At 45.7% G+C, this 27,824-nt stretch overlaps 1 protein-coding gene across 2 annotated transcripts in view; it reads right to left on the reverse strand.

Moving 5' to 3' along the window:
* The window catches only part of IL11RA (interleukin 11 receptor subunit alpha), a 205,978-nt gene that overhangs the window by 59,547 nt on the left and 118,607 nt on the right, over positions 1 to 27,824 (reverse strand). For both annotated transcript variants that reach the window (XM_033936489.1, XM_033936499.1), the window contains exons 4-5: positions 26,779 to 26,945; positions 21,495 to 21,609 (exon numbers count right to left, since the gene is read on the reverse strand). In XM_033936489.1, coding sequence (XP_033792380.1) covers positions 21,495 to 21,609; positions 26,779 to 26,945 — 282 coding nt within the window. The remainder of the gene's footprint in view (positions 1 to 21,494; positions 21,610 to 26,778; positions 26,946 to 27,824) is intronic.

A 27,824-nucleotide genomic window follows, 5' to 3' on the forward strand; every position in this document is an offset into this window, starting at 1 on the left:
AAACCAATAGGAGGAATTTTTTTTTTTTCACTCAGAGAATAGTTGAGCTCTGGAACGCATTGTCAGAGGTTGTGGTAAGAGCGGATAGTGGTTTAAAGAAGGGTCTGGACAATTTTCTGGAGGAAAAGTCCATAGTCTGTTATTGAGAAAGACATGGGGGAAGCCACTGCTTGCCCTGCATCAGTAGCAAGGAATATTGCTACTCCTTGGGTACTAGGGACCTGGATTGGCCACCGTGAGAATGGGCTACTGGACTTGATAGACCATTGGTCTGACCCAGTAAGGCTATTCTTATGTTCTTATAAGCTGTGGCTTTCCTCAATTCTGGAAACCCCCACCTTCAAAAAGATATAAACAGGATGGAGTTGGTCCAGAAGAAGGCTACTAAAATGGTGTGTGGTCTTCGTCATAATGTGTATGGGGACAGACTTAAAGATCTCAATATGTATAGTTTGGGGAAAGGCGAGAGGGGAGATATGATAGAGACGTTTAAATACCTACGTATTGTGGATGGTGTAAATTCGCATGAATTGAGCCTCTTTCAATTGAAAGCAAACTCTGGAACGAGGAAGAAGGTGAAAGGTGTTAGATTCAGAAGTAACCTCAGAAAATACTTTTTCACAGAAAAGGTGGGAATGCTTGTAACGGCCTCCAAGAGAAAAAAGGTGTATCTAAATTCAAAAATACTTAGAACAAGTACATTGGATCTACATGGGCCACATGGTCTTTATCTGCCTTCAGTTTTTTAACATAGTAACATAGTAGATGACGGCAGGTAAAGACCCGAATGGTCCATCCAGTCTGCCCAATCTGATTCAATTTTAATTTTTTAATTTTTTCTTCTTAGCTATTTCTGGGCAAGAATCCAAAGCTCCACCCGGTACTGTGCTTGGGTTCCAACTGCCGAAATCTCTGTTAAGACTTACTCTAGCCCATCTACACCCTCCCAGCCACTGAAGCCCTCCCCAGCCCATCCTCCACCAAATGGCCATATACAGACACAGACCGTGCAAGTCTGCCCAGTACTGGCCTTAGTTCAATATTTAATATTTAGGTTTCTAAGACAGAAAGAAAAGAGCCCCTAAGAGATTTGTCCCATGTGCTGCTCATGCTTTGCACCTCTCATGCTTACTACCATCTCCAGTGTTTAGAGAGTCGTTCCACCAGCTCAAAGTTTGCCAAAAACTCTGTGTATAACCAGAAGAGCAACGGTCCAGACTAAACACCAAGGCAGGGATGTGCCAAGAGAAAGCCAGCCAAGTGCAGTGTTTCCGCCAACTCTCTTTTTATATGTGGGAGAAGGAGACTGCATTCAGGAGCTCCAAGCGTCCAGCAGTGGGTTTGAAAGAACACGCATAGACAGTGTAATAAAACAAATCAGTCACAGTTTTTAGCTCTTGCCAAAAAAAAAAAATGTAGTCAGAATTGGCAAATCTTAGTTCTTGTTGCCTGGAGTCTGTAAATTATGCTGTTGGGCAAGCGATAGTCATTGAACATAAGCCCAATTGCAGAGCTCAAATTGGCTGTATCAATCACCAGGGAATGACACAATTGTTATACAGAAGACTATAGGCATGAGGGATGGAAGAAGCCACAGACTGAGGCTAGTACTCTGTTCTCAGTGTAATCAATTTGCTGTGGTTTATAGCCTGGTCCCGGAGGTTCTCCAAACTCAAGTCTCTCATGCAGTGCTAGGCAATCTCTCACCCAATTTCACCCCCAGTAGGACTTCTCTCTCTCACCAGCAGGAGAGGGTATTTTCTACCAGTAATATCTGCTACTTTCTTCCAGAGGTGTCAAGGGTGAACCATCCCAAAGAGTGGTTTTTGTGTGAGACTGAGAGCAGACTGATTGTACTTGGGACTGCACAGCCCACTTATACTACAGCCAAAAGTTTGTGTCTCAGTCGCCACCTGCTGGTCATGGTCAGCTATTACCCATCAGTTTCTGTGCCGGTCTGGAGGGATGATAAAGAATATCTGCTACTCTCTTCCAGAGATGTCAAGGGTGAACCATCCCAAAAAGTGATATTTACTGCCCCAAAGAGAGATATTTCCAGATGATACAGTGAGATGTTTTCAGATGACACAGGGTATACTGTAAGTCTAGAAAGATTTAAGTGTAATATTGCTTTGCAAATGGAAAAAAAAAAAAGTTGCACAAAATGATATTTGCTTTTCTTTGGAGGCAGAGCATAAGCAATAAGGGTAAATTCTCTTTGCTGCAAATTGCTCTCTGGTCTGTAGCTATCAGCAGGTGAATAATCTTCAGAACATGGAGATCCACGAACAGTGGATGGGGCAGGGGAAGGCAGGATGCAAGAGTGGGCTCATGTTTCTACCTTTTCTCTGGGCCTCTAGTTTTCTTCCTCTTAGGTTTGCCTCACATTAAAGCAGTGATCAATGAAACTGGCAATGAAACTCTGATGAGTGAAATAATGGCTAGAGAATGACACAGGGCAGGGATGGGGGCAGATCCCATAGGGCGGGGATGAGGACAGAGTCTGCGAGGACAGGGCACGGATGGGTACAGAGCCCGTGGGAATGGGGTGGGGATGGGGACAGGGATAGAGCCCACGAGAACAGGGACAAACTTTGTCCCATGACAGCCTCTATAAACTTGAGACTAGTATCAATATGTAAGAACATAAGAATTGCCGCTGCTGGGTCAGACCAGTGGTCCATCATGCCCAGCAGTCCGCTCACACGGCGGCCCTCTGGTCAAAGACCAGCGCCCTAACTGAAACTAGCCCTATCAGCGTACGTCCTTGTTCAGCAGGAACTTATCTAACTTTGTCTTGAATCCCTTAGATAATTGGCAACTGACGTCAATGATTAAAAAAAAAACATCTGCAGAAGCTGTTTTTGGATTTAAATGGATTTAAATGACATCATTTGTGTCTTGTCTGCCTTTGATGTGGAAATAAGAGTCTTGTCTGCTGATCAGACTCCTGCCATCTGCAACATCCTTCCATCATGTGCCCAGCTGCTCAAGCATCTTACTGTTACTGCAACAGATTCATCCATCATTGTTGGCATCAAGGAACATTTCCAACACTTTGGGAATGGCACTTCCCATTTTGGGAATGGCACCATTTTGAAACTTGGTGTAGTCGCAGCAGCGCTGTTCGTATGTTACAAAACCCCTGATGCAGCTTTGACCAGCGAAATGGGGATTCCCTGTTGGGCAATTTGGAAGGGGAACTTGAGGCTTGGAAATGGAGGTTATCGGCAGAGATTTTGATGCTGCTGGAGCCCGGACAAGAAGCCCTTTCAGTTTTTGAATGCAGTGCTGATATTACGTTGTCTCCTTTTGTGACTAACAGCACAATCTTGAATGGACATAGTCTTCTGCGACCTGACCCTTTTGGAGGCCATATTATCAAAAGGATGTGAAGAGAATGGAGTTGGTTCAGCGTATAGCCACCAAGATGGTCTCAGGACTTAAGGATCTCCCATATGAAGAACGTCTAAGCAGGCTGCAGTTATATTCTCTCGAAGAACGAAGAGAAAGGGGTGACATGATAAAGACATTCAAATATTTTACGGGCCGTATTGAGGTAGAGGAAGATATCTTCTTCCTTACGGGGCCCATGGCAACCAGAGGGCATCCGCTCAAACTCAAGGTTGGGTGATTTCATGGTGACATCAGGAAATACTTCTTCACCGAAAGAGTGGATGATCGATGGAATGGTCTTCCACGTCAGGTAGTTGAGGCCAGTAACGCACTCGACTTCAAGGGATGATGGGATAAACATGTAGGTTCGCTCCGGGGAAAAGCTTAAAAAGAGGGGTTCTTGGAGTGGGCAGACTTGTTGGGACGATGGCCCTTTTCTGCCATCATACTCTATGTTTCTATATAGTAATTATGAATTTGGAACAGCTGCAGTTGCAGTTTTTTTTTTTGCCGAGTTGCAACACCTTGTTTGGAGTTTTTTTAAGACCCATGAAGCCCCTTAACTGAGGTCTTTTATTTTTCCTCCAAAAGTTCTTTTTGGTGCTCCTCGGATATTTCAGTACATGTGCCCCCTTCTTTTGATTCTACACTTTTTGGATTTTTTTGGTAACCAGTTTGACTAGAGAGTGTGTCTAGCATATGATTATTTTCATGTATGATTTCAATTACCCCCGACAGGAGGTAAAATTCCTAGTGGAGGCACGAGTAATGTTTAAATTCTCATGCCTCTGTTTTAAGTCAGTTTGGGGATTGGCACCTAGATGCCTGCTGTCTCATCTTGTGTTATATAACCCTGTGCGGATAACCAGGAACTGCAACCTATTTGCTTACCCGAAGATTTTAGGCTGCAAATGTAGGTCTTATTTAGACAGGATGCTGGCTTTTCAAGTCCTGGTTGGGTAACTTTATCAGCGGAGCCATGTTGTCCTAGGGCGCTTTTAGAAAAGAAATCAAGCCAATATTCATCTCTTAATCTGTGCTTTTATCTTTATTTTTAAACATAACTAATCTTATCCTATCAATTTTAAACTTTTAATGTATTCATTTTTTACTATTTTGTATTTCACTGATTGTCCAGTTTTTCTCTTTTGTGGAAACCGCCTACCAACTTTCCGAGATTGGAATAGACTCCTCTGTCCTAAAGTGGTTCTCAAACTTCCTTCGCGATCGTTCCTACATTGTCAACACAAACGGCTCCAAATCCGCTTCGTGGACACCATCCTGTGGTGTTCCACAGGGCTCTCCCTATCCCCTATTCTTTTCAACATATATATGACCTCCCTGAAGCTCCTTAAACTATCCCCCCTTGAAACAATTTACACATATGCAGACGATATCCTCATCCTCCTCGAAACAGATCCAAACCTTACAAACCTCCAAGAGAACATCACATCATGCATAATGAGACTTCACGCCTGGTCCCTCTCAGTACAGATGAAATTAAATGAATCAAAAAGTTCAAGTTCAAGTTTATTTGATAAATCGCCTATTAATAACATTCTAAGCGATGAACAATATTAAAATAAAGTAAAAGGAAACAAACAAATTTTAAAACAATTTTGAGACAATGTGTTAGACAACAAATATTATTAAGAGACAAGTAAAAAGTCAAAGTCAAAATTACTTTGGCTCGGCCCAAAATTAGCTCACCTGCCCGCCCTCTTCACCCTACCCACAGGCCCTGCTCTACACCTTGAGTTCTCAAGCAAGGTCCTCGGCATCACTGTCGACTCCTCCCTCTCCCTTAACGATCACCTGAATTCCTTGGCAAAATCTTGTTTTTCAGCCTCCACATGCTGAGGAAAGTTAGATCCTATTTTCACCAAAAACACTACTGTCCTCCTACAATCCATCATCCTATCCAAACTCGATTATTGTAATGCCATCTACTTAGGCCTAACGAAAAAAAAAGTCTTCGCAAACACCAGCTTATCCAGAACACTGCGGCCAAGCTGATTTTTGCTAAACGCAAATATGACCACGTCTCCCCTCTACTTACCAATCTTCACTGGCTCCCAGTACTTTCCAGAATTCATTTCAAATGCTCCTGCCTGGCTTTCAAGATCATTCACGGCATCCTTCTGCCCCTAATCCCTCTATCCTTCCTCGCCCCGACACCAACTACCACCAGATCTGCCCACAGACATAAACTATCCTTCCCCTCTCTACATGGCATCCTCCACACAGGTAAACTGGGTAGATCCCTCCTCTCCAAAATCACCGGCCTCTGGAACGACCTCACTGTCCCGCTGCGGAACCTGGACTCCCTCCAACTATTCCGAAAACAACTGAAAACCTGGCTTTTCTCTAGCATATAACATCTCTTCTCCTGATTACATCCCCTCTTTTTATGCTTTGTAAACTCTTTCTCTTCTCTCTTCCCATATTTTTTAAACTTGTAAACCGTGTCGAGCTCCACTTCCGTGGAGAAGATGCGGTATATAAACCTAAGGCTTAGTTTAGTTTAGTTTAGGTATAGAAAAATAAAGTTATGTTATCTGTTATATTATGTAAGAATAGCGATTCTGGGTCAGACCAATGGTCCATCAAGCCCAGTAGTCCGTTCTCACGATGGCCAATCCAGGTCCCCAGTACCTGGCCAAAACCCAAGGAGTAGCAACATTCCATTCTATCAATCCAGGGCAAGCAGTGGCTTCCCCCATGTCTTTCTCAATAAGAGACTATAGACTTTTCCTCCAGGAACTTGTCCAAACCTTTCTTAAAACCAGCTTCTTGGAGCAACTGGTCCGGGAACCGACAAGAGGTCGTGCTATTTTAGATTTGGTCCTTAGTGGAATGCAGGACATAGTACAGGAGTTAACTGTGTTGGGTCCGCTGGGAAACAGTGATCATAACGTGATCAAATTTGAGCTGATACCGGGAGTGACGTCACAAAAGAAATCTATTGTAGAGCCAGTCCCTGCTCAAAAGAGTTTAAAATCAGACAGGTCAGACAAACAGGATGCCATGGAGGTAGTTATTAGGCCAGCGCGGGGGTTAGCACGTGATGAAAAGTCGCGCTTGATAAAAGGAGCCCTTTCACATCAAGCGGCATCGGGGTAAAGACCTAGATCAACTGCTTTTGCCCACTACTTATGAGGAATTCATAAAACGTCTAAAAACTCACCTGTTCCTAAAGTATCTAGACAACTGACCCACTCATCTTCTTTCTCCTCCTATTAATCTCTTTCTCCTCAACAACGCATTTCCGGTCCTATTAACTCTCCTCTTCCCCCCTCTTAAATTCAATCAATTTGTACCTCGCTTAATCTATTGTAAACCGCATAGAACTTAACGGTATTGCGGTATATTAGCATGCATGTTATTATTATTATTAAATGAATGGTTGGGTAATATCATCTTGCATCCCTCATCCTACTTTAGTTTTAGAAAATTAGTAAAAACAAAATGATTTAATCGATTTGTAAGTTAAGGATTTACTGTTTTACTTCTACACTGTATGTATGAATTGATGATTTTATATTCTGTTTATTCCCTGATTGTCCAGCCCTTCTTGTTGTAAACCGCCTCAAACTATTATGGCTTTGGCGGGATATAAGAATAAAATTATTATTATTAATTGGACTTAATTGAAAGTTAGGCACCTAACAAACCCCCCCCCCCCACACACACACACAGTTCTATAAAAAGTAAGTGTCTAGTCCAACATGCCTAACTAAAAGTGGGCGTGGTTAGGGGCAGATTGTGGGTGTGTTTTCAAGTTTGTTGCCTGTTTTTGATTTAGGTGCACACTTTAATCCGGTTCATAGACAAAATCGTGCGAGACAACGGCACGCAGACAACTGAGCGCAAGGTTGACGGCGCGCCGAAGAAAAGCACTATTTTAAAGGGTTCTGACGGGGGGGTGTTGGTGGGGAACCCCCCTACTTTACTTAACAGACATCGCACTGGCGTTGTGGGGGGTTTGGGGGGTTGTAACCCCCCTCATTATACTTGAAACCGAACTTTTTGCCTGCTTTTCTTCGGCGCGCCGTCAACCTTGCGCTCAGTTGTCTGAGCTCAGTTGTCGGCGCGACGTTGTCTCACGCGATTTAGTCTCGTCACCCTTTAATCCAAGTAAACCCTGGCATAAATACGGCGCGCCTAAAAGTTGGGATGCCTAAGGCTCAGTGTGCCTGACCTTTATAGAATCGCGCTTAGCGCCACGCTACTTGGTGTCGATGTTTTTAGGCGACCTATATAAAAATCATGGCTTACGTGGGGGGTGCTGAAAAGTTCTCAGCCCAACCAACCAACTTCCTAAATTCTGAGCGTTATTTTGCCACTGGAGCTGAAAAAAGCGTCATCTTATTTTGTTGAGGGTCAATTTGCAGAAACGGAATTGTTTCAAATGATTGATTGAACGATATCCACGTCATTCGCTTCTTGGTTGGGCTGAGAACTTTAAAGAACCCCCTCATAGTGAGTTTTAGCCTCTGATAACCAGAGCTGAGATTGTGATGTCATAATGCCTCATTCCACCAATAGGAGCCAACCTCATCAGTGATGTCACAAAGGCTTGATTGGCCTATAGTTGGCTCACTTTTATTACATACGAAGGGGTGATGAAAAGTTCTCAGCTCAACCAACCAACTTCCTAAATTCTGAGCGTTATTTTGTCACCGGAGCTGAAAAGGGTTTTTTCGTGAAGTGCCAATTTGCAGAAACGGAATTCTATGTTTTGACCTTGTTTCATTGACCCATATCCACATCATTCTCTTCTTGGTTGGGCTCAGAATATTTTCACACACCCCCCCCCCACACCTCTCGTAAGTGTATAAAAGTGTGTGCACAAGTTTATAGACTCAGGAGATGATGAAGACTTTTGTCTCTCTATACTCATCATCACCAGATGTGGCTTTTTTAAATAACATGGTCGGTATTTTAAAAAAAACACTTGCCTCCCTAGCTGAATACTGATCCACATTTGTTTTGTGTGTTTATTTTGCATCATGGCTGCTTTATCTCTGAATTCCTATCTAGAAACAAACTCCCATCCTCTCCAAGATACTCCTCAGGGCAAACGTACATCCACACAGGAAACAGGATGACAAGCAATTCTACCATGGCATAAGAAATGCAAGACCGGTAAACACAGATGCACAGAGATTAGCATGCTAATTGCACCACGTCGGATGAATCTCTTCATAAATCCCAATAAATAAATAAAAATAAGGAAAATCCCACAATCTAGTAAAGGAAAGGGATTGTTCATCTGCCAATCTGGATCTGTGGTGTTTCTCATCCAGCTCAGGCTTGTCAAAATAGGATGAACCGCCATTGAAATCCTATTTATTCAATTTTCTATACCGTTCTTTCAAGGAAGCTTAGAACGGTTTACATGAACTTATTCAAATACTCAAGCATTTTTCCCTGTCTTTCCTGGTCGGCTCACGCTCTTATCTAATTTACCTGGGGCAATGGGGGAATTAAGTGACTTTGCCAGGGTCACAAGGAGCAGCGTGGGTTTGAACCCACAACCTCAGGTTGCAGCTTTAACCACTGCACCACTCTAGAAATCAAAATGTGGTAAAAGTGAGTCAAGTCTAGGACAATCAAGCCATTGTGACATCACTGATGAAGTTGGCTCTTATTGGTGGAATGAGGCATTATGACGTCACAATACCAGCTCTGGTTATCAGAGGCTGAAGCTTTTCACACTGTTTATTTATTTGTTCAATTTTCTATTCTGTTCTCCCAGGGGAACTCAGAACGGTTTACATGGATTTATTCAGGTACTCAAGCATTTTCCCCTGTCTGTCCCGGTGGGCTCACAATTTATCTAATGTACCTGGGGAAATGGGGGGATTAAGTGACTTGCCCAGGGTCACAAGGAGCAGCGTGGTTAGAGATAAGGATTCAGTTCACAAGTGTTTTACCCAAATTAACAGGGCCGGCTTAACCACTGCGCAAACTAGGCAGTCACCTATGGTGCCAACTTTGAGGGAGGGAAGTGACAAAGAGCAGTCGCTGTTCATAAAGTCAAGCAAACAACATCTGTAGTTTTATCTTCAGGAAAGGAATAACTCACCCCCCCCCCCCCCCCCCCGAACAAAGAGCAACAGGGTGTGCCCAAGTTTCTCCTCAGGAATTTCAATACATCTCACCGCATGGTATCCTTAGTCATCAACTCCAAGATCACAATTTCTCTCTTCTGTTGATCAGATGTTCACATTCAGAAGAGGATTCACCTATCCTGTGGGGTGGTGGAGTAGTCTAGCATAGAGATTGACACGGGAACAACTTTGTTCCTGTCCTCATAGGATCTATCTTCCGCCCCTTCCCACCCCTGCGAGCTCTGTCTTCATCTGCAGAAGCCTTGAACACTTATAACCCAAATCACAGTTACTGGATGCTAGGGTCGACCTTGGAGGTTAGTGCCCAAGGATTTGGGTGTCATTGTAGACAATATGATGAAACCTTTCGCCCAATGTAAGGCAGAAGCCAATAAAGCTAACAGGATCCTAGGAATTATTTAAAACGGGATGGTTCACGAGACTACGAATGTTATAATGCCTCTGGATCGCTCCATGGCGCGACCTCACCTGGAGTATTGCGTTCAATTCTGGTCTCCTTATCGCAAGAAAGATATAGCGGCACTAAAAAAGGTTCAAAGAAGAGCGACCAAGATGATAAAGGGGATGGAACTTCTCTCGTATGAGGAAAGACTAAAGAGGTTAGGGATCTTCAGCTTGGAAAAGAGATGGCTGAGGGGAGATAGGATGGAAGTCTACAAAATCCTGAGTGGAGTAGAACGGGTACAAGTAGATTGAGTTTTCACGCCGCTGTCAAAAATTACAAAGACTAGGGGACACGCGATGAAGGTACAGGGAAATACTTTTAAAACCAATAGGAGGAAATTGGTTTTCACTCAGAGAATAGTTAAGCTCTGGAGCGCGTTGCCAGAGACGTGGTAAGAGTGGATAGTGTAGCTGGTTTCAAGAAAGGTTTGAACAAGTTCCTGGAGGAAAAGTCCATAGTCTGTTATTGATTAAAAAAAAAACATGGGGGAAGCCACTGCTTGCCCTGGATCGGTAGCATGGAATGTTGCTACTCTTTGGGATTCCGGAATCTTGCTATTCATTAGGATTCTGAATGGAATGTTGGCAGTCCTTGGGTTCTGGCCAGTTACTAGGGACCTGGATTGGCCACCATGAGGACGGGCTTCTAGGCTCGATGAACCATTGGTCTGACCCAGTAAGGTTACTCCTATGTTCTTATATTTATTTGCATACTTTTGTGCATGGGCTGGAATAATAATCTCCTCTGGACCGCCTCAAGTCTTCTTACGTCTTTCGCCAGATACGGTCTCCAAAACTGAACACAATATTCCAAGTGGGGCCTCACCAATGACCTGTACAGGGGCATCAACACCTTCTTCCTTCTATTGACTACGCCTCTCTTTATACAGCCCAGAATCCTTCTGGCAGCAGCCACTGCCTTGTCACACTGTTTTTTCGCCTTTAGATCTTCGGACACTATCACCCCAAGGTCCCTCTCCCCGTCCGTGCATATCAGCTTCTCTCCTCCCAGCATATACGGTTCCTTCCTATTATTAATCCCCAAATGCATTACTCTGCATTTCTTTGCATTGAATTTTAGTTGCCAGGCATTAGACCATTCCTCTAACTTTTGCAGATCCTTTTTCATATTCTCCACTCCCTCTTCGGTGTCTACTCTGGTGCTAGTTCAGTTCTAATTGGATCGAGCGCCGGCTTTTGGTACTGAGCATCGACCCATGTTTTCTCTCACTTCCCACAGCTGCCAATTAACTGAACTTGTTCCTTTCCACACCCTACCCTGCATTTTCCAATAATTTATCTGTGTGTCTCTCTCCCACCGCATCCGTCTTCTATGTACCCATCCTGAACATCATTTCCTGCATCTGAGGAAGAGAAATCTGGTCCTCGGAAAGCTTATGCCTCAGTAAATCGGTTCTTTTGCAGGGTGCCACTGCGCTTGTTAACAGCACCAGGACTGACACAATTACCCCTCCAAAAGGTTTTATTTCACTCTAGCTTACGAAAGAGACAGAAAGACTGCACCGGCAGTTTCTCATCGTAAGAGGAAGTGACCCGGGTAATACCCGGCGAGAGAAGTGTGGCTGAAACCAGGTGCCAAGCATTTAACCGTTTAAATATAATCTCACAGGAAAGATTCATCACATGCTAGACCACATTCGGCCCTGACACACTGCATGAACATTTTCCTACTGCAGAAATATCCCCCCCTTCCTCTTTCCAAGGACTTTAGCGTGCCAGGATGCTGGGGGTTTGGGGAAAGGAAGCTGTCTGAATGACCACGTGCCACATTTCCAAACATAGTAACATCTACCGCAGGGTAGTCTGAGATTTACCACTAGCGATCTTGCCTAGAAAGCTTCTGAAACATTTTACTTGGATTCCAGGCAACACTTTGAACCATACTCTTCCAAAATGTCTCTGCTTCCTGTTAACTGGAACATTCCCAGAGCTCCAGGTGGGGTCTCTAGGTTGCCCTCAACCCCTGGAAAAAAAACAAAAACCAACGTGGAGAAATGATGTTCCTGAGATGGACTTTATTAATATTAAAATAATATTAAAACTTGGCACACCACATAAAAACCTCTAGGATGCAGTCCGCTGAAAAGTTTTGGACCCTGGACCCATTACGGTCCGTGTTTCGACAGAATGTTTTTCACTCGGCTTTTTGAGCCAATGTCCTGCACACAGCTTTACGGATCAGTTTATTTCCGACTGGCATTTTTATCCAGGTATCTTTACCATAGGACTTCGTAGGGACCCCTGAAGAAGACATTCTGTCGAAAAACAGACCGTGTTGGGTCCAGGGTCCAAAGCTTTTCAGCGGACTGCGTTCTAGAGGTTTTTATGTGGTTTGCCAAGTTTTCATATTATTTTAATGTTAATAAAGTCCCTCCAAACCTATTAACTTCAATAACCGGTATATTCCTGAAAATAAAATATTACCTTCCTATTGTACATTCTTGTATATTCCTTGTATATTTCTGTACATTTTTGTATATTCCTTGTACACTCTTGTATATTCCTATCAACTTCAATGACCTCTACATTCCTAAAATGTTAATTCCAATGATCTCATCGTATGTAATCTTAATTAATTGCTGTGAACCGCCTAGAACTCTTTGGGTATGGCAGTATACAAAATAAAGTTATTATTATTATTAAAGTTATTATTATTATCATCTCAGGAACATCATTTCTCCACGTTGGTTTCTGTTTCTTCTTGGATTTGTCTCTGGAGGTCTTTGGGTCAATTCTCTTGTTTTCGCCTCAACCCCTGGACTCCACCTCTCTATCTATTTAATGGTCACGGCCAAGAGCCAGCAGATCACTCTTGCTGACTGGCACTAGTGGCGTGGTGAGGGTGAAAGGTGCCCGGGGCGGTGGTGGTGACCCGTCAAATGCACGCAGCACATTGGCGCGCTGACAATTCAGCCCCAACATTTGCATGCAGGACACATATGCGCCTCCCTATTCCTTCCATTTTCTGTTCTCAATGGGGGGAACCCCCCCACCTGTCATTCAGGGGGGTAGGCGCTCTTGTTCAAGGGGTGTGTGGGGTGGAATCTTTTACAATTATGCGCTCATGCGCTCTTGGGAGGGTGCCCAATACTGACGCACTCTAAATTAAAAGATTGCCTCAAACCCTCCCTCCACTACACTTATATTTGCGCCCTGACAATTTCGTCCCCTTCACTTGTCGCTGTGTGCATTTGACTGAGCAGAATTGTCGGTGCACCAATGTCCTGCGCGCTAAGGTCAGTGTACCTGCGGTGGCGACCCTCCCCTGCCCTCTTTTCCTCCCTTCCCCCGCAGCTCTTTAATGTTCCCAGTGTAAGCAGCAACCCCAACTACTAGGCACGGGTCCAGGAAGTGACGTCAGAGGAAGAGTCAACGATGGCACGAACAGCAGGTTGGAGTTGCCGCTCGCACTGTGAACGGTAAAGAGGTACACGTGAAGCGGCGCATGCACGTGGTATTGGGAGGGTGGGAAGGAGCATGGGGGTGGTGGAGAGAGGGATGGTCGCCAGCGCCCCCTCCAAGACGGTGCCCAGGGCAGACCCCCCCCTTACTACACCACTGACTGGCACAGTGCTCCTCTGTTCACAGGCCCAGGACTCACGAGGACCTTTGTTCTGGAAAGAAAAAACTTTTCCACCCTGGAAATCTCCAGTCTCCGAAAGAAATCCCTGAGACAACTAAGACTAATCAGACCATACTTTCACCAACATCACTTTGCTTTAGTTGTACAACTGATGATACTACCACAACTCCATTGTCCTCCCTACCAGTGGCATACCTAGCATATGTAAAAACAACACTTTCAATGGGAGACTAGTGTGGTCATAAGATGTTATAGTGGTACAAATTTTTTGCAGAAGCAATGAGAAACCGGTGCCAGCTCTTAATTGCTCAAAAAGAAGGAAAAAACCTCAGAGAAGGCCCTCCCACCGCCACAATAGTGGATGTAAGGTGGTTAAGCGATAACCTCATAGGCAAAACCTTCATTCAGAAGTGAGCAATTGAGTAAAAAACTGTGCTTCACATAAATGCTGAATTATAGATAGAGGAAAAAACCACTTATCTTGAGGCTGATCGGCACACCGACCGAGGCCAGCGTTTCACCGACAGGCTACATCAGGGTGTGACCCGACCGATCAGTCTGCAAAACAAAGAAGAAAAACAAAGGAACTTAGCAGTAAAATTATATATATATATATAAAAAATTGCAGAAACCATTTGGTTTTGTTAAAATTAAATAAAAAATGCATGTTTCGTTTTTATTTTTATTTACACACATATATTTTTTCTTTTGTGTTTGTTTTGTGTTTTTGTTCTTAGTTCATTCACTGGTGAAGATCATCTTTACAATTTTTGCCGATCTTTTTTGTCAGATTCTTCTCAGCTGCCACGTCATTCTTTAACTCACTTCCGGTGGTGACGTTTCCCACCGTGAAGATTTAAAATCCGAAATCCCGGAGCCGCTCCATGGGAGCCATTTTTTGGACTTTTTTTGAAGCGTTTGTATTCGCTCTTCATAAGGTACGTTCTAGTTCTGTTTATAGAAAGAAGTAAACTTATTGTGAAACGGCTAAGTTCCTTTGTTTTTCTTCTTTGTTTTGCAGACTGATCGGTCGGGTCACACCCTGATGTAGCCTGTCGGTGAAACGCTGGCCTCGGTCGGTGTGCCGATCAGCCTCAAGATAAGTGGTTTTTTCCTCTATCTATAATTCAGCATTTATGTGAAGCACAGTTTTTTTACTCAATTGCTCACTTCTGAATGAAGGTTTTGCCTATGAGGTTATCGCTTAACCACCTTACATCCACTATTGTGGCGGTGGGAGGGCCTTTTCTGAGGTTTTTTCCTTCTTTTTGAGCAATTAAGAGCTGGCACTGGTTTCTCATTGCTTCTGCAAAAAATTTGTACCACTATAACATCTTATGACCACACTAGTCTCCCATTGAAAGTGTTGTTTTTACGTACATTGGCTTTCAACACATCTGAGTTGTTTATACCTAGCATATGTGACACCCGGGGTCCATCATTTTTTGACACCCCCCCATCTGTACGAAAAACATGATTTTTAGTAACAAGCCACATGTCACACATGAGTACCTAGGAAAAGGCAGCATCTTACATACTGCAGTGAGCAGTACAACAATCAATACATCCATTGTAAAACTAAACAAGCCAGACTAACAGAATCCTAACAGAAAACCTTGTCTTTCGAACACACAGAACACAGAAGACACCTTCGCCTAGTATGGAATATGTAATCACAAACTAACCCCTCCCTCTTTTACAAAACTGTAGTGTGGATTTTAGCCACGGTGGTGACAGCTCTGACGCTCATAGAATTCTGAGCATCAGAGCTGCTACCACCATGGCTGGCGCTAAAAAACGCTTCACAGTTTTGTAAAAGGGGGGATAAAATAGAAATACATAGACAAAGGTTAAATTGAACCAGTAAGAAGCTGGACTCTGCATACAGTGCACCACAGAAACAGTGACACATGTCTCCATGTCTCCTAAAGCAATAAATAAATATAAATTTTTTTTCTACCTTTGTCTTCTGTGGTTTCTGCTTTCCTCATCCATCCACTGTCTGCCGTCTCTCTTCCCCTATATGGCATCTTCTCTCCTTCTATGCCCCTTCCAGAAACTGTATGCCTCCCCCTTCCATCTCTTCTTTCACCCCCATTGGTCTGGCATCTCTCTCCTCTCCTTCCCTCTCCCACACATCTCCTCTGCAATCCCTTACCCTTTTTCCCTCATTTTCCTTTTCAATTTATTTTCTGCATCTGTCTAGATTACGTTCTTACTACTCTCTCATCAATGTCCTTTTTTACTGTCTACCTAAAGCTTGCCACCTCTTTCCCTCACCCCTCCAGTGTTTCCCTAACTCAATCCTTTTCTCCCCATCATATGTCCTCCTTTTATTTATCCCCTCCTTCCATCATGTACCCTCTTTCACCAACCCTTCCATCTAGTACCTTCTCTCTCTGTCCACTTCCATCCAGCGTCTGCTCCCCTCTTTCTCTCCTTCCATTTCCTTCCTGCATTTGCTCCCTTATCTCTCCCATCCAGCATAGGCTCCCCACTACCATCCAATGTCTGCCCTTTCTCTCGCCATCCACCCCTCTTCAATCAGCATCTGCCCCCTTTTTTTCCCCCTTATGTCTCTCCCCTTTCTCTGTACATCAATTCCATCAGCACCACAGTGAAAAACGATGATGGTCCCCCAATGAACCCCAGTTTGGTGTTATCACCAGTCACGGGTTTTGGGTCTGAGATTTTCACAATATTTAATTAAATACAATATTATTGTAAGTTGAGCTGTGATTATAGAAGGTATTTGGCAAAAATTAATATACAAAAATGTTTTTTTACAGCTTTAATGAAGTGATGTGGATTTGATACACTGAAGAAGTAGCACAGCCCCTAATGAAACCAAGGCGTGAAACGGTTGAGTAACCGTCGGGCTAAAGTTAAGCACTTCTATTGTTTGAATTTTCGCATCATAAAAAATTCAACCCAAAAAATATATACACTTCTCCCTCCCGCATTTGGTGAAACCGCAAATAACAATCTCAGATTCCAAAGTGATGCACCTGGGTAAGAAGAACAAGGAACATGAATACAAAATGTTAGGTGCAGCATTGAGAAAGAGCGAACAAGAAACGGATCTGGGGGTACTGAAAGACAAGACCCTGAAGCCGTCGGCTCAATGCGCAGCGGCGGCAAAGAAAGCAAACAGGATATTGGGCATGATAAAGAAGGGAATCACGAGTAGATCGGCGGACGTCATAATGCCACTTTACAGAGCAATGGTCAGACCACACTTGGAATACTGTAGCCAACATTGGTCTCCCTACCTGAAGAAGGATATAACCCTGCTGGAGAGGGTGCAGAGGCGAGCCACGAAGCTAGTAAGAGGCATCGAGAATTTGAGCTACAATGAATGCCTCGGAAACCTGGGATTGTTCACCCTCGAGAAGAGAAGGCTGCGAGGGGACAATACTAAAAGGATTTGACAAAATAGAGCAAAAAAACATAGTTATTCACATTGTCAAATGTGACTCGGACAAGGGGTCATGGACTGAAACTGAGGGGCATCAGGCCCAGGACAAATATTAGGAAGTTCTGTTTCTCACAGCGAGTGGTGGACGCTTGGAACGCTCTCCCGGAGGAAGTTGTGTCGGAGACCACCATTTCAGGATTCAAGGGCAAGTTGGATGCACACCTTCTTGCAAACCACATTGAGGGATACGGGTAAACAAGGTCTTAGCAGGGATTGGCCTCCGCATGTGCGGGTCACAAGACAGGATGGACCTAGGGTCTGATCCGGCAAAGGCATTTCTTATGTTCTTATCCCTGCTCCCCCTCTGACTCAACCACTTTCCCTGTGCCGCGTCCCGCCTCCCCTCTTGAATCAACTTCCTGTTTCCGGAGGGATGGGATGCAGCAGAGGGAAAGATCCAGAGCTGCCGCAGGCAACCCCATGTAAACTACCGCCGCTGACGGCAATCTCAGAGACAAGTTTGAAGGTAGAACCAGTGGGGCTTGAGAATGAGTGAGAGATGCCAGACCTCAGTTGCAGTAGGAGCGTGGAGGGAAAGATACCAGACCGTAGGCAGGGGGGTGGGAGGGGGTGAGAGGAGGCATGCTGACTGGGGAGAGCGCAAATGCGTGTGACTTGGTCTCTTTTGACTGATTCTTGAAAAGAGGCTTCTAATCTGTGATTTTCTCTGTGCACGCTGCGAATCGGTGCTTGGAAAAACGCAGCAAAATTTTTCTCTGCAACCACGGATGACCTAATTCGGGTGGGAGGAGCCACAAGGCAAAAAAACCGCGATTGTGGAAACCGCAAATATGGAGGTAGAAGTGTATAAAAAATATGAATAGGACCATTGATGAATACACACCACCTCCGCAAGGACATGAAAGAAAATTGAATAATGTCCCGGGTGTATGAGGTCCTTCATTAGGTTAATTTTGTACAAGTTTACTCTTTATGTTGTTTGCAATCATTATTTTTTGAGTAAATTTAGATTCTCAGTTCTTTGGGATTTGGCGGGAACACCGGATTTACCGTCTACCCAGTGCACCCACTAACTGCTTGTTCCTACTTTAGCCCTTTCAGGACCAAGGGACATATTTGTCCCATAACTTTAAAATCCTATAAATTTTGATTGGGATAGTCTACAGTTAATTTGATATGTACGGATTCCATATGATACTGCCTTTATGTAAACAAACTGGTTCCGACATTCATTCATTGCCAGATTGACGAGAAAATTCACTTGCCACACTGTCCATAAGCCAGAAGTTTGATTTTTTTTTTTTAAAATAATGATATTTCACAAAAAAAAATCAATTTTTTGGCATCTGCAAGCCCTTTTTACCATAAAAATGTCGTCAAAACCACAAAAATTGGCCTACGATCCTTATGGTCCTGAAAGGGTTAAAGCTAGGTTGAACTTTAGGACTGACATGGATATCACTTAAATTCTTTTGTTCTCTCATTCAGTTCAAATTCCAAAAAAAGAAACCCACTTCCTTTTCATGAAACACCTGGAGGAACATCTGGGTAGAGGGCGGAAGCTGTTTCGGAAGAATATTGCATATAACAGTCCCTCTCTTTTGTTCTAAGTAAGAAGTGGAACGGAACAATGAAGGGAACTTCTGACTAGACAGCAAACAGATGCAGGGAGGCCTAAGAAGCAGGCGGCAGTACAATAACTTGAAATGAGTGAAAGCCGTTTAGGGGGAAGTCTCTACAGCAATCGTTCTCAACCCAGTCTTTGGGGTAAATCCAGCCTCAGGTTTTCAGGGCAGTCTGAGATTTATCAAACACAGCTATGTCAGTTAGAAAATGACACAGGGACAAATTTGTCCCCGTCCTGTCCCCACGAATTTTGTCACTGTCCCTGCCCCTATTCCTGTAAGCTCTGCCTTAACCCCACACGCCTCGAACGTTTACGATTTTAAAGCGTTTGAGGCTTGTGCAGATGAGGACGGAGCTTGCAGGAATGGGGCAGGGGGAGGAAAAGCACTCGCCGGGACAGAACGAGAACATGAGTTCCGTGGGGACAGGGAAAAATTTGTCCCTGTGCCATTCTCTATTCCCAGTTCTCAGGCTGTTGCACTAACCATCAGGCCACTTCTTGTGGAACTCCTTTTATTGAATATTAAGCTTAGCATGGATCTTTCCAGTCCCTCTTTGGGCGCCAAAGAATTCCACCCTTTGTTTTTATTTAAGCAGATTTTCAGCATTTACACACGTGCTCACATATTTGCATATATGTCAGTATTCTAAACATTTATGCACCTAATTGTAAGTGCCTTATGTATACAATTACTTCTTAAATGTTGATACATAGTTTAAGTTACATCACTCCAGAACACTTTACTAGACAGATTTTTAGGAACAGCCAACTTTTCCCCCCCTTATGCCATTTATTAACAATCCCATAGTTACCCACTAGGTGTTTGAATGTTTTCCTCTGTAAGTTGCACATTTGGCAGATGTAATATGAGTGATACAGTGTACCAGTGAAGGGGGCCCTTAAACATAGAATATCAGTGTGGGGTGGAATAAATTCAGCAACAAGGAGAGGGGTCCTTATAAACAAAGTACAGTATATCAGTGAGGGGACTACCAGTAGCATGTGATGTATCAGTGAGGACACTTATAGACACAATATCATATATCAGATGGAGGTGGGGGCTTTATCTGCAAAATGTATTTGAATGTTGTAATGGGCACCTTGTTAAGTGTTTTTGTTTAACCAGCAGAAGAAAGGAGGTGTTGATGCCCCTGTACAGGTCATTGGCGAGGCCCCACTTGGAGTACTGTGTTCAGTTTTGGAGACCACATATGGCGAGGGATATAAGAAGACTCGAAGAGTTCCAGATAAAGGTGATGAGAATGGTAAGGGGGTTTGAACCAAAGGGCGTACAAGAAGAGACTGGAAAATTTGAATATGCAAACTCTAGAGCAGTGGTTTCCAACCCTGTCCTGGAGGACCACCAAGCCAATCAAGGTTTCAAGCTAGCCCTAATGAATATGCATGAGAGAGATTTGCATATAATGGAAGTGACAGGCATGCAAATCTTCTCCATGCATATTCATTAGGGCTATCCTGAAAACCCGATTGGCCTGGTGGGCCACCAAGACAGGGTTGGGAACCACTGCTCTAGAGGACAGGAGGGACAGGGGAGATATGATACAGACGTTGAAATACTTAAAAGGTATTAGTACAGAACTAAATCTTTTCCAGAGAAAGGAAAATGGTAAAACCAGAGGGCACGAATTGAGATTGTGGGGTGGTAATGTTAGAAGATTCTTTTTCACGGAAAGGGTGGTGGACGCCTAGAATGTCCTCCCTAGAGAGGTGGTGGAGAGCAAGAAGATGGCAGAATTCAAAGAAACGTGGGACAAACAAAGAGGCTCTAAGGGTATAAACGGAAGAACTAGGGCACATTTATACGGTCTGTGTCCTGTATATGGCTAACTGGTTTGAGCTGAGCTGGGGAAGCCTTTGAGAATTCTAGCAATTTGGGATGGTTTAGCTTTAACGACATCTCCAGACTGTGGCCCAGAATTATAAGGCAATTTAATCATGAATTTATAATGCAAGTAACCATTGGGCAGACTGGATGGACCATTCAGGTCTTTATCTGCCATCATTTACTCTCTTATCTGAAGGTTCTCCCATGTTGCCTATGATTATGGCGTCATTCACACGTTGCTGATATTTCTCATATTTCTAGTACATGATTGCTCTAGGGGCGGTCTACAAAAGAATCAGCCTGGGCATTCCCAGAGAGATTACACTTCCCTCTCCGTATTTGCGAATTCCGTATCTACGGATTCACTTTTTCACGGTTTTAAATCAAAAAAATGCATTTTCATTTTTTCAGGCTATTTTAAGCCCTGAAAGCCCCCCTTAATCCTTACCTGGTGGTCTAGTGGGTTTTCAGGGGCAGGAGCAATCTTCCCACACTCCTGCCCCATGTAGATCGCTCACAGGAAATGGCTCGAGAGACTACAGGAGCTCAAGGCAGCCATTTCCTGTGAGCGATCTGCACGGGGCAGGAGCGTGGGAAGATCGCTCCTGCCTGAACACCCACTAGACCACCAGGTAAGGCTTAAGGGGGGGATTTCAGGGCTTAAAATAGCCAGGGGAAGCGGGGGTTAGGGGCAGAAATGGCCCGAATATTATTCACGTTTTTTTAATATTCACGGGCCAGCTCTGTCCCAACCCCCCCGCGAATACGGAGGGGGAAGTGTACAAGGCTGATAGATTGCCCTATTACTAGGTTTCAATTTGCCATGTCCAAATTTACGAGCCTCATCAAATGTACGAGTATTTATAGCTGGTCATTTTAATATCGTTATGCTAAATTGTAGTATGTTATATTCCACCTTCTTTACATTGGGTAAATCTCTCATAAAGGTGGTTAATAAATCCCAATAACTAAACATCGGTGTGGGAGGGAGGAGTCCTTACTTGTATGTTGTGATGTATCTCGTAGGAAGAAAAGTCTCCAAAGTTGATGTCCAGTAACAGGAGAAATTCTCATAATTTGAAGTGTGGCACAAGACAGATGGTTTCCCAGGAGGGTCTAAAGATACAAATGAAAATACAGCTTTGAACGATGGCTTTTGTCTCCTGTAACCTTTTTTCTTAACCTTTGCATTCCTATCAGGAAAGACTATATTTACTCAAACCATTGAGCACTAAGAAGACCTAAGGCCCTATGGAAATCTGCGGGTACCCTCCCTAGCAAGTCCTGTTATTTTCTGGGGGCGCTTGCCCTGCCTCAGCAAAAGTCTAGAGCTGCTTGGCAGGGGTAGGGATTTTCTCGGACATGTCTTTCTTTTGAGGACATGTCCGGGGATCTGGACGGGTTTGGAAAAGCTTTCCTCCACATCGCATGGCATCCGCGCATGCACGGACGTCCTGCCCGACGAGAGCAGGCAGCGGGGAGGGGGGGCAGGGATGGGTGAGCTGGGCGGGCCTGGGGGACGGGCATAAGGATCTGGATTTTCCAATCAGAAAATCTGGTAACCCTAGGCAGGGGGAAATGCAGCCTCTCTCATTCAATAATCTCAGATCCCATGAAATGTGCAAAGGCACAGTGATGCTCCCCATGGACCTCCAAACGTAAGCAAATTCAGTGTTAATACTGGCATAGTAAGGGGGAGGCTGGGGGTGTGACTTGGCAGGGGCACCAACATCTCTCTTCTCCCCTCTCTATTGAAGGAGTGTCTCTTAAAAATGAATTCCACCCCCCACCCCCAGTCCCTGTACCTCTCGTAGCTGTTACTGGCAGCAAGCAGGGTCTGCCTCATGCTCACAGTGGTCTCAGCCCTCCCTCTGATGTCATTTCCTGTTCCTGTAAACAGGAAGTTACATCAGAGGTAGGACCTCCTGCTCACTGCTGGTAACAAGCAGAAGAGGTATGGGGGGCGGAGATTGCTTTTTTAAGAAACCCCCCTCACAGGGAGGGCATGCTGGCACCTCCATCTCCAACCACCCCTTGCTACGTCTCATTAACCAACACCAAGTTGCCATTCTCATTTTGGTTTGCTTCTAACATTCGTTTTTAATGTGTATGTTGTCCTCAGACTCTAATAGCCAAATTTGGCTAATGAGTTGTTAACCATCAGTAACTAGCTACTTGTTGACATCAGTCGGCATCAATTAGATTTGCGCACTCACCTGGCTGAATTCCATTCTATAATGCTGGGCATCTAAATCCCAGAGTGCACGGTTCAAAAGGGGGCGTGGCCAGGGAAGGGGTATGAGCAGATCAAGAGTTGTAGACTTATGGGTCTCCACCCTCAGGTTTCAGCAGGCTTAAGTCTGGCGCTCAGATTTGAGCGTGGGAATTGGTGCTAAACACTGTTCTATAAAGAACAGTGCCCCCTACAGGTTTAGAATTCCCTTCTAGACGTGCGTTAGAACTCTAAGGCGTGAAAATTGATTGCAGATGCATTCATTGGCAGGCGTATATGAAGTGCACACTTTCTCGAGCTGCAGCACACTACGGGCTCCTTTTACAAAGCCGCGTTAGCGGGTTTAACGCGCGTAATAGCGCACGCTACACTTCCGGCCGCGCTAGACGCTAACGCCAGCATGGAGCTGGCGTTAGTTCTAGCCGTGTAGCTTCGTAAAAGGAGCCCTCAATGTAGTGGCCGCGGCTCGAGGCATCCAGAAGTGCGCGGTTGCCACTGTCACGACATCACGCGCATGCGTGACATCATCGTGTTGACGACCGCGCATGCGCGACGTCCCTCCAGATGGGCTCTGAGACGCCAGTGGGGGGTGCCAGCAGGGAAGAGGGTCAGAGAGAAGGCGAGGCGCTGGCACCGGCGTCTTTCCTCCACCCCAGTTTTCCGAGGCACACCTGAAATCTCGGGAGGCAACACCAGTGTGCCACGTCGCACCGTTTGCGATACACTGCACTAAAACCACAGAGAGGCTCTTCGAAGCACCAAGCAGCGATGCGAAGGAAGCAGATCCCAGACGGATTGCCCCGAAACAACATCTCTTTATCGAAACAATCACCTGATGTGGTCAACGTTTTGCCCGCTCTTGGGCTGCTACACTTCTCCCTCTTTATTCGCGGTTTCAGCAATCGCGGTTTCGCTAATTTGCGATTTTTACCTTGCTGGCTCCTCCCCCCAAATGGCTTGGAAGAATAGCTGAGCCAATAAACTAACGCCCAAAATATGAAGTGAGAAGCAGAGGAAACACGCCTTCAGTCCTATAAATAACCCAAATGCTGTTCCGGCCTTTCCTCCTCCAGCTCATCATTTTTTTGCGCCAAATATATACCACTGTCCGATTTTAAGCAGCTCTTAAAACACCCCCAAAATAACACAACCTCCCCCTCGAAACCACTCCCTACCCAGGAGATCTCGGCTCCGCCCACAGTTCTCCCAGAGTCCACCGCCACGTCCCGGTTCCTGAACCGGTTCAGCAGCCGCGAAGCATGGCGTTGACGTTGCATGCTCATGTCACTTATCCCAGGCCGGCTGCGGTGGCCAAGGTCATCCGATAGTGAGACAGAAGCAGTGCTGGAATGTGGGTGGGGAGTTGTGGAGGAGGAGGAGGAGTGAGGCCCTGGCTGTTCCTCACACCCCAAGCCGCCTCTCTGGAAAGCGGCAGTAAGCTTGGAGGTCCAGGGACCCCCTGGGGGTTGGGGGTTGGCATTGACGGGAAGGGGCGACGCCGGCATCTGGAGGTAGAGATTGGCGTTGGTAGGTCGTGCTGGTAGTGCTGGGTTTTTATTATTCATGATTTCATCATATTCCTGAGGGTTTTAAGAAAAAAAAAAATGCAAATAACATCTAAAAAGTTATTCGCGGTTTTTCCATATTCGCGGGTCAGCTCCGCCCCTATCCCCCGCGAATACGGAGGGAGGAGCGTACTAAAATTGTGAAGGCTGAAGGATTTGCGATCCCAACTGAAATGTACATAAACGAATGTTCAATGCTCACAGCAGCAGAGGGGGAGATTCTATAAGAGATGCCACGCGACAAAAGCCCTGGAGCTCCTTAAATCCCAATGGGCTTTGGGGCAGTTAACGCAGTGACCCTCGGTATCGGGTATCAGGTTAATTAGTACATTGGCTTCAGTAATAAGCTTTAATTGAGAAAACTAAAATTTAACTGGGAGACCGGTGCCTATTACATGGCGTCTGGCAGCGCCTGAGATGAAAGTAGGCGCGTTTAGGGGTAGAGAAAGACTTAGGGTTTTAAAGGCCTACATTAAAGGCGCCTATCTAAGAACATAAGAACAGCCTTACTGGGTCAGACCAATGGTCCATCAAGTCCAGTATTCTGTTCTGGCCAATCCAGGCCACTAGTATCTGGCCAAAACCCAAAGAGTAGCAACATTCCAGCATCTCAAAGAATAGCAAGATTCTGGAACCCCAATAAGAGCAACACTCCAGAGCTGAGATTGTGATGTCATAATGCCTCAGAGCCAACCTCATCAGTGATGTCACAATGGCTTGATTGTCCTATACTTGGCTCACGTAAGAGCATAAGAATGGCCTTACTGGATCAGACCATCAAGCCCAGTAGCCCGTTCTCACGGTGGCCAATCCAGGTCCCTAGTACCTGGCCAAAACCCAAAGAGTAGTAAAAGAGTGGCCCACGTTTCAGCGCCATGTACAGACTGCCCGCATGCTCAGGGCTAATTCTATCCTTATGTGCGTAAGTGGCAGCGAAACAATGAAGTGCTCTTCCGTATGGGGGCGTTTCTGTGGCATGCCATATAAGTGGAGCAGGGGCAGGGCAGGGGCGTGGCTGCCACCTGTGCGTACAAGTGCCTAAGCCTCTGCTGAATTTAGCTGTTTGCACTTATGTCAGGTGCAACTGGGGGAACCTAGGGGGCCAATATTCAAAGCATATGTTTATCCACTCCTACCTCGCGACCGCGTCGGCTCCCGCTGACATCACTTCTAGATGCCGCATCAGAGAGGGAGGACGCAGTCGCGAGGGGAACGTTGAAGTTGTTGGTCACCCTGTTCTTTTGGCCCCCCTGCACCCCCCCCACGTACCCCTTCCCTTCCCCCTTATCGCAATCTTGCTGCCCGCGTCGGTGTCAGGTCGCTCTCTGACTTCACTTCCGGGTCCTGTGCCTAGGAGGCGATGCCAGAGGGAAAGCCGACACAGGCAACAAGTTTGCGATGCTGCTCACGCCAGGAAAATTAAGGAGGTATGAGGGAAGGGGGGGCGCAATGGAGGGGAGGGTCACCACTACCCCAGGCGTCACTCACCGTTGCTACGCCACTGAATATAGCATACTATGCCATAATTTGATTGTAATTTGTGTAGTTTTACTGCTGTAATTGCCTATTGAATGGATAGTACCGTGTTTCCCCAAAAATAAGACCTACCCCGAAAATAAACCCTTGTCGCCAGCAGCAGCGCTTCCTCCCACTCCACTGTGCACCCCCCTCCAAATTCTTTCTACTTCCTTTCTCTCCCCCACAGGTCCTTCCCTCTCACCCGTCCCCTTGTGCAGTATCTTTCTATCCCTCCCTCCCATCCCCCCCTGCGCACCCCTCCTCCCCCCCCCCCCGCTGACCCTCCATCTCTCCCCCGCCAACCATGAGACCGAAATACCTTGTAACAAACGCAATGTCGGCAGCAATCTAGACAGGCTGCTTCGTGGCCTTCTCTCGTCCAGGTGTTCCTCTGCCGCATCACCGATGATGTCATCAACAGCATGGCACAAGAGCGCCCCGACGAGAGAAGGCCGCATCTAGATTGCTGCCGACGTGTTTGTTACAAGGTATTTCAGTCTCGCAGTTGGTGTGGCAGAGATGGAAGGGTCAGAGGGGGGGGGGCAGGGGGGATGGGAGGAAGGGATAGAAAGATACTGCACAAGGGGACGGGTGAGAGGGAAGGAAAGATGCTGCACATGTGGGGGAGAGAAAGGAAGTAGGAAGAATTTGGAGGGAGGAAGGGCAAGATAATCATTGTACATGAAATAAATAAGACCTACCCTGAAAACAAGACACTGTCTTATATTAATTTTGGGCTCCAAAAAGGCACTAGGTCTTATTTTCGGGGAAACACGGTAGTAGTATTCTCGCTGTGTATCGCTTTGAGTGAATTCCTTCAGAAAGGTGGTAAATAAATCCTAATTTTTTTTTAAAAAAAAAAGCAATTTAACTGGCCAGAAATGGCAACTGTCCTCTCTCAGGCCCAAAAGTAACAACAGAGCTTTCAATACATCCCAGGTTAAATGTGGTTTAGGGAATCTTACTTACACCCCAGTCGGAGAAAGCGGGAGCTCAGGAGTCGTCCGCGGTCATCGTAGCAGCTGTAGTTCCCCACCGCAGAAAGGTTGGCCTGGAGCAGGATCAGGCTTCCCAGCCGAGTGGAGGAGCGCTGTGGCAAGTCCGCTGACCCGTTAAACCTCCATTCCACCGGAGAACTGTGAGAACCAGAACCAGAACTCTGGATTACCACACCAAAGAAGGAAGAGAACTTTCTGAGCAAAACACTCACCCAGTCCACATGCAGCTGGTGGTACATCTAATATAGAGAATGACACGGGGAAAAAATCTGTCCCCGTCACCGCCCCGTCACCGGCCCACCATCCTCTGCACCGCCCCGTCACCGCCGTTCCCTTCACCGCCCCGTCACCGTCACCGCCATCCCTTTCACCGCCCCATCACCGCCACTGCAATCCCATTCACCGTCCCGTCACCGTCCCCGCTGCATCCATATAAGCCTTAGTACTGTACCTGCCAGTCCTTCCCTTTCTTTCCTGCTGTGGGTTTTTCTTTCCGACTTCATCCCCTTGGCCCAGAATCCTTTTCCCTTTCACTCCCTCCTTACAATTTGAGCCCGGAACACTAGCGATCGCACGGTCCCCGCAGCCACTACCTGCCTGCCCAATCGATCCTAGTGTTTAGCCAGCTCTCTCCCTTCTCCTCACCTTAGTTTATAGGTTTTCTTTTTCGGCGACCTGCACGCTTTCCCAAAGAGCCGCGCACGCGCGGCTGCTCAGTGTTCAATCTTCTGCTCTGCTGCAACTTCCTGTTTCCGGTTGCGTCAGAGCAGAAGATGAAACTGAGCAGCAGCGGGTGCGCAGCTCTCTGATAGCGTGCGGGTCGCCGAAAAAGAAAATCTACAAACTAAGGTGAGGAGAAGGGAGAGAGCTGGCTAAACACTAGAATCGATTGGGCAGGCGGGTGTGAGCTGCGGGGACCGCGCGATCCTTCATGCCTCACTGCGGGGACAAGACCCATTCACCGCCCCGCGGGCGGTGAATGGCCTTGTCCCCGTCGCCGCAGCGACTGCTAGTTTT

This window comes from Geotrypetes seraphini, chromosome 1 (assembly GCF_902459505.1).
Source record: "Geotrypetes seraphini chromosome 1, aGeoSer1.1, whole genome shotgun sequence".
Classification (NCBI taxonomy): Eukaryota; Metazoa; Chordata; class Amphibia; order Gymnophiona; family Dermophiidae; genus Geotrypetes; species Geotrypetes seraphini.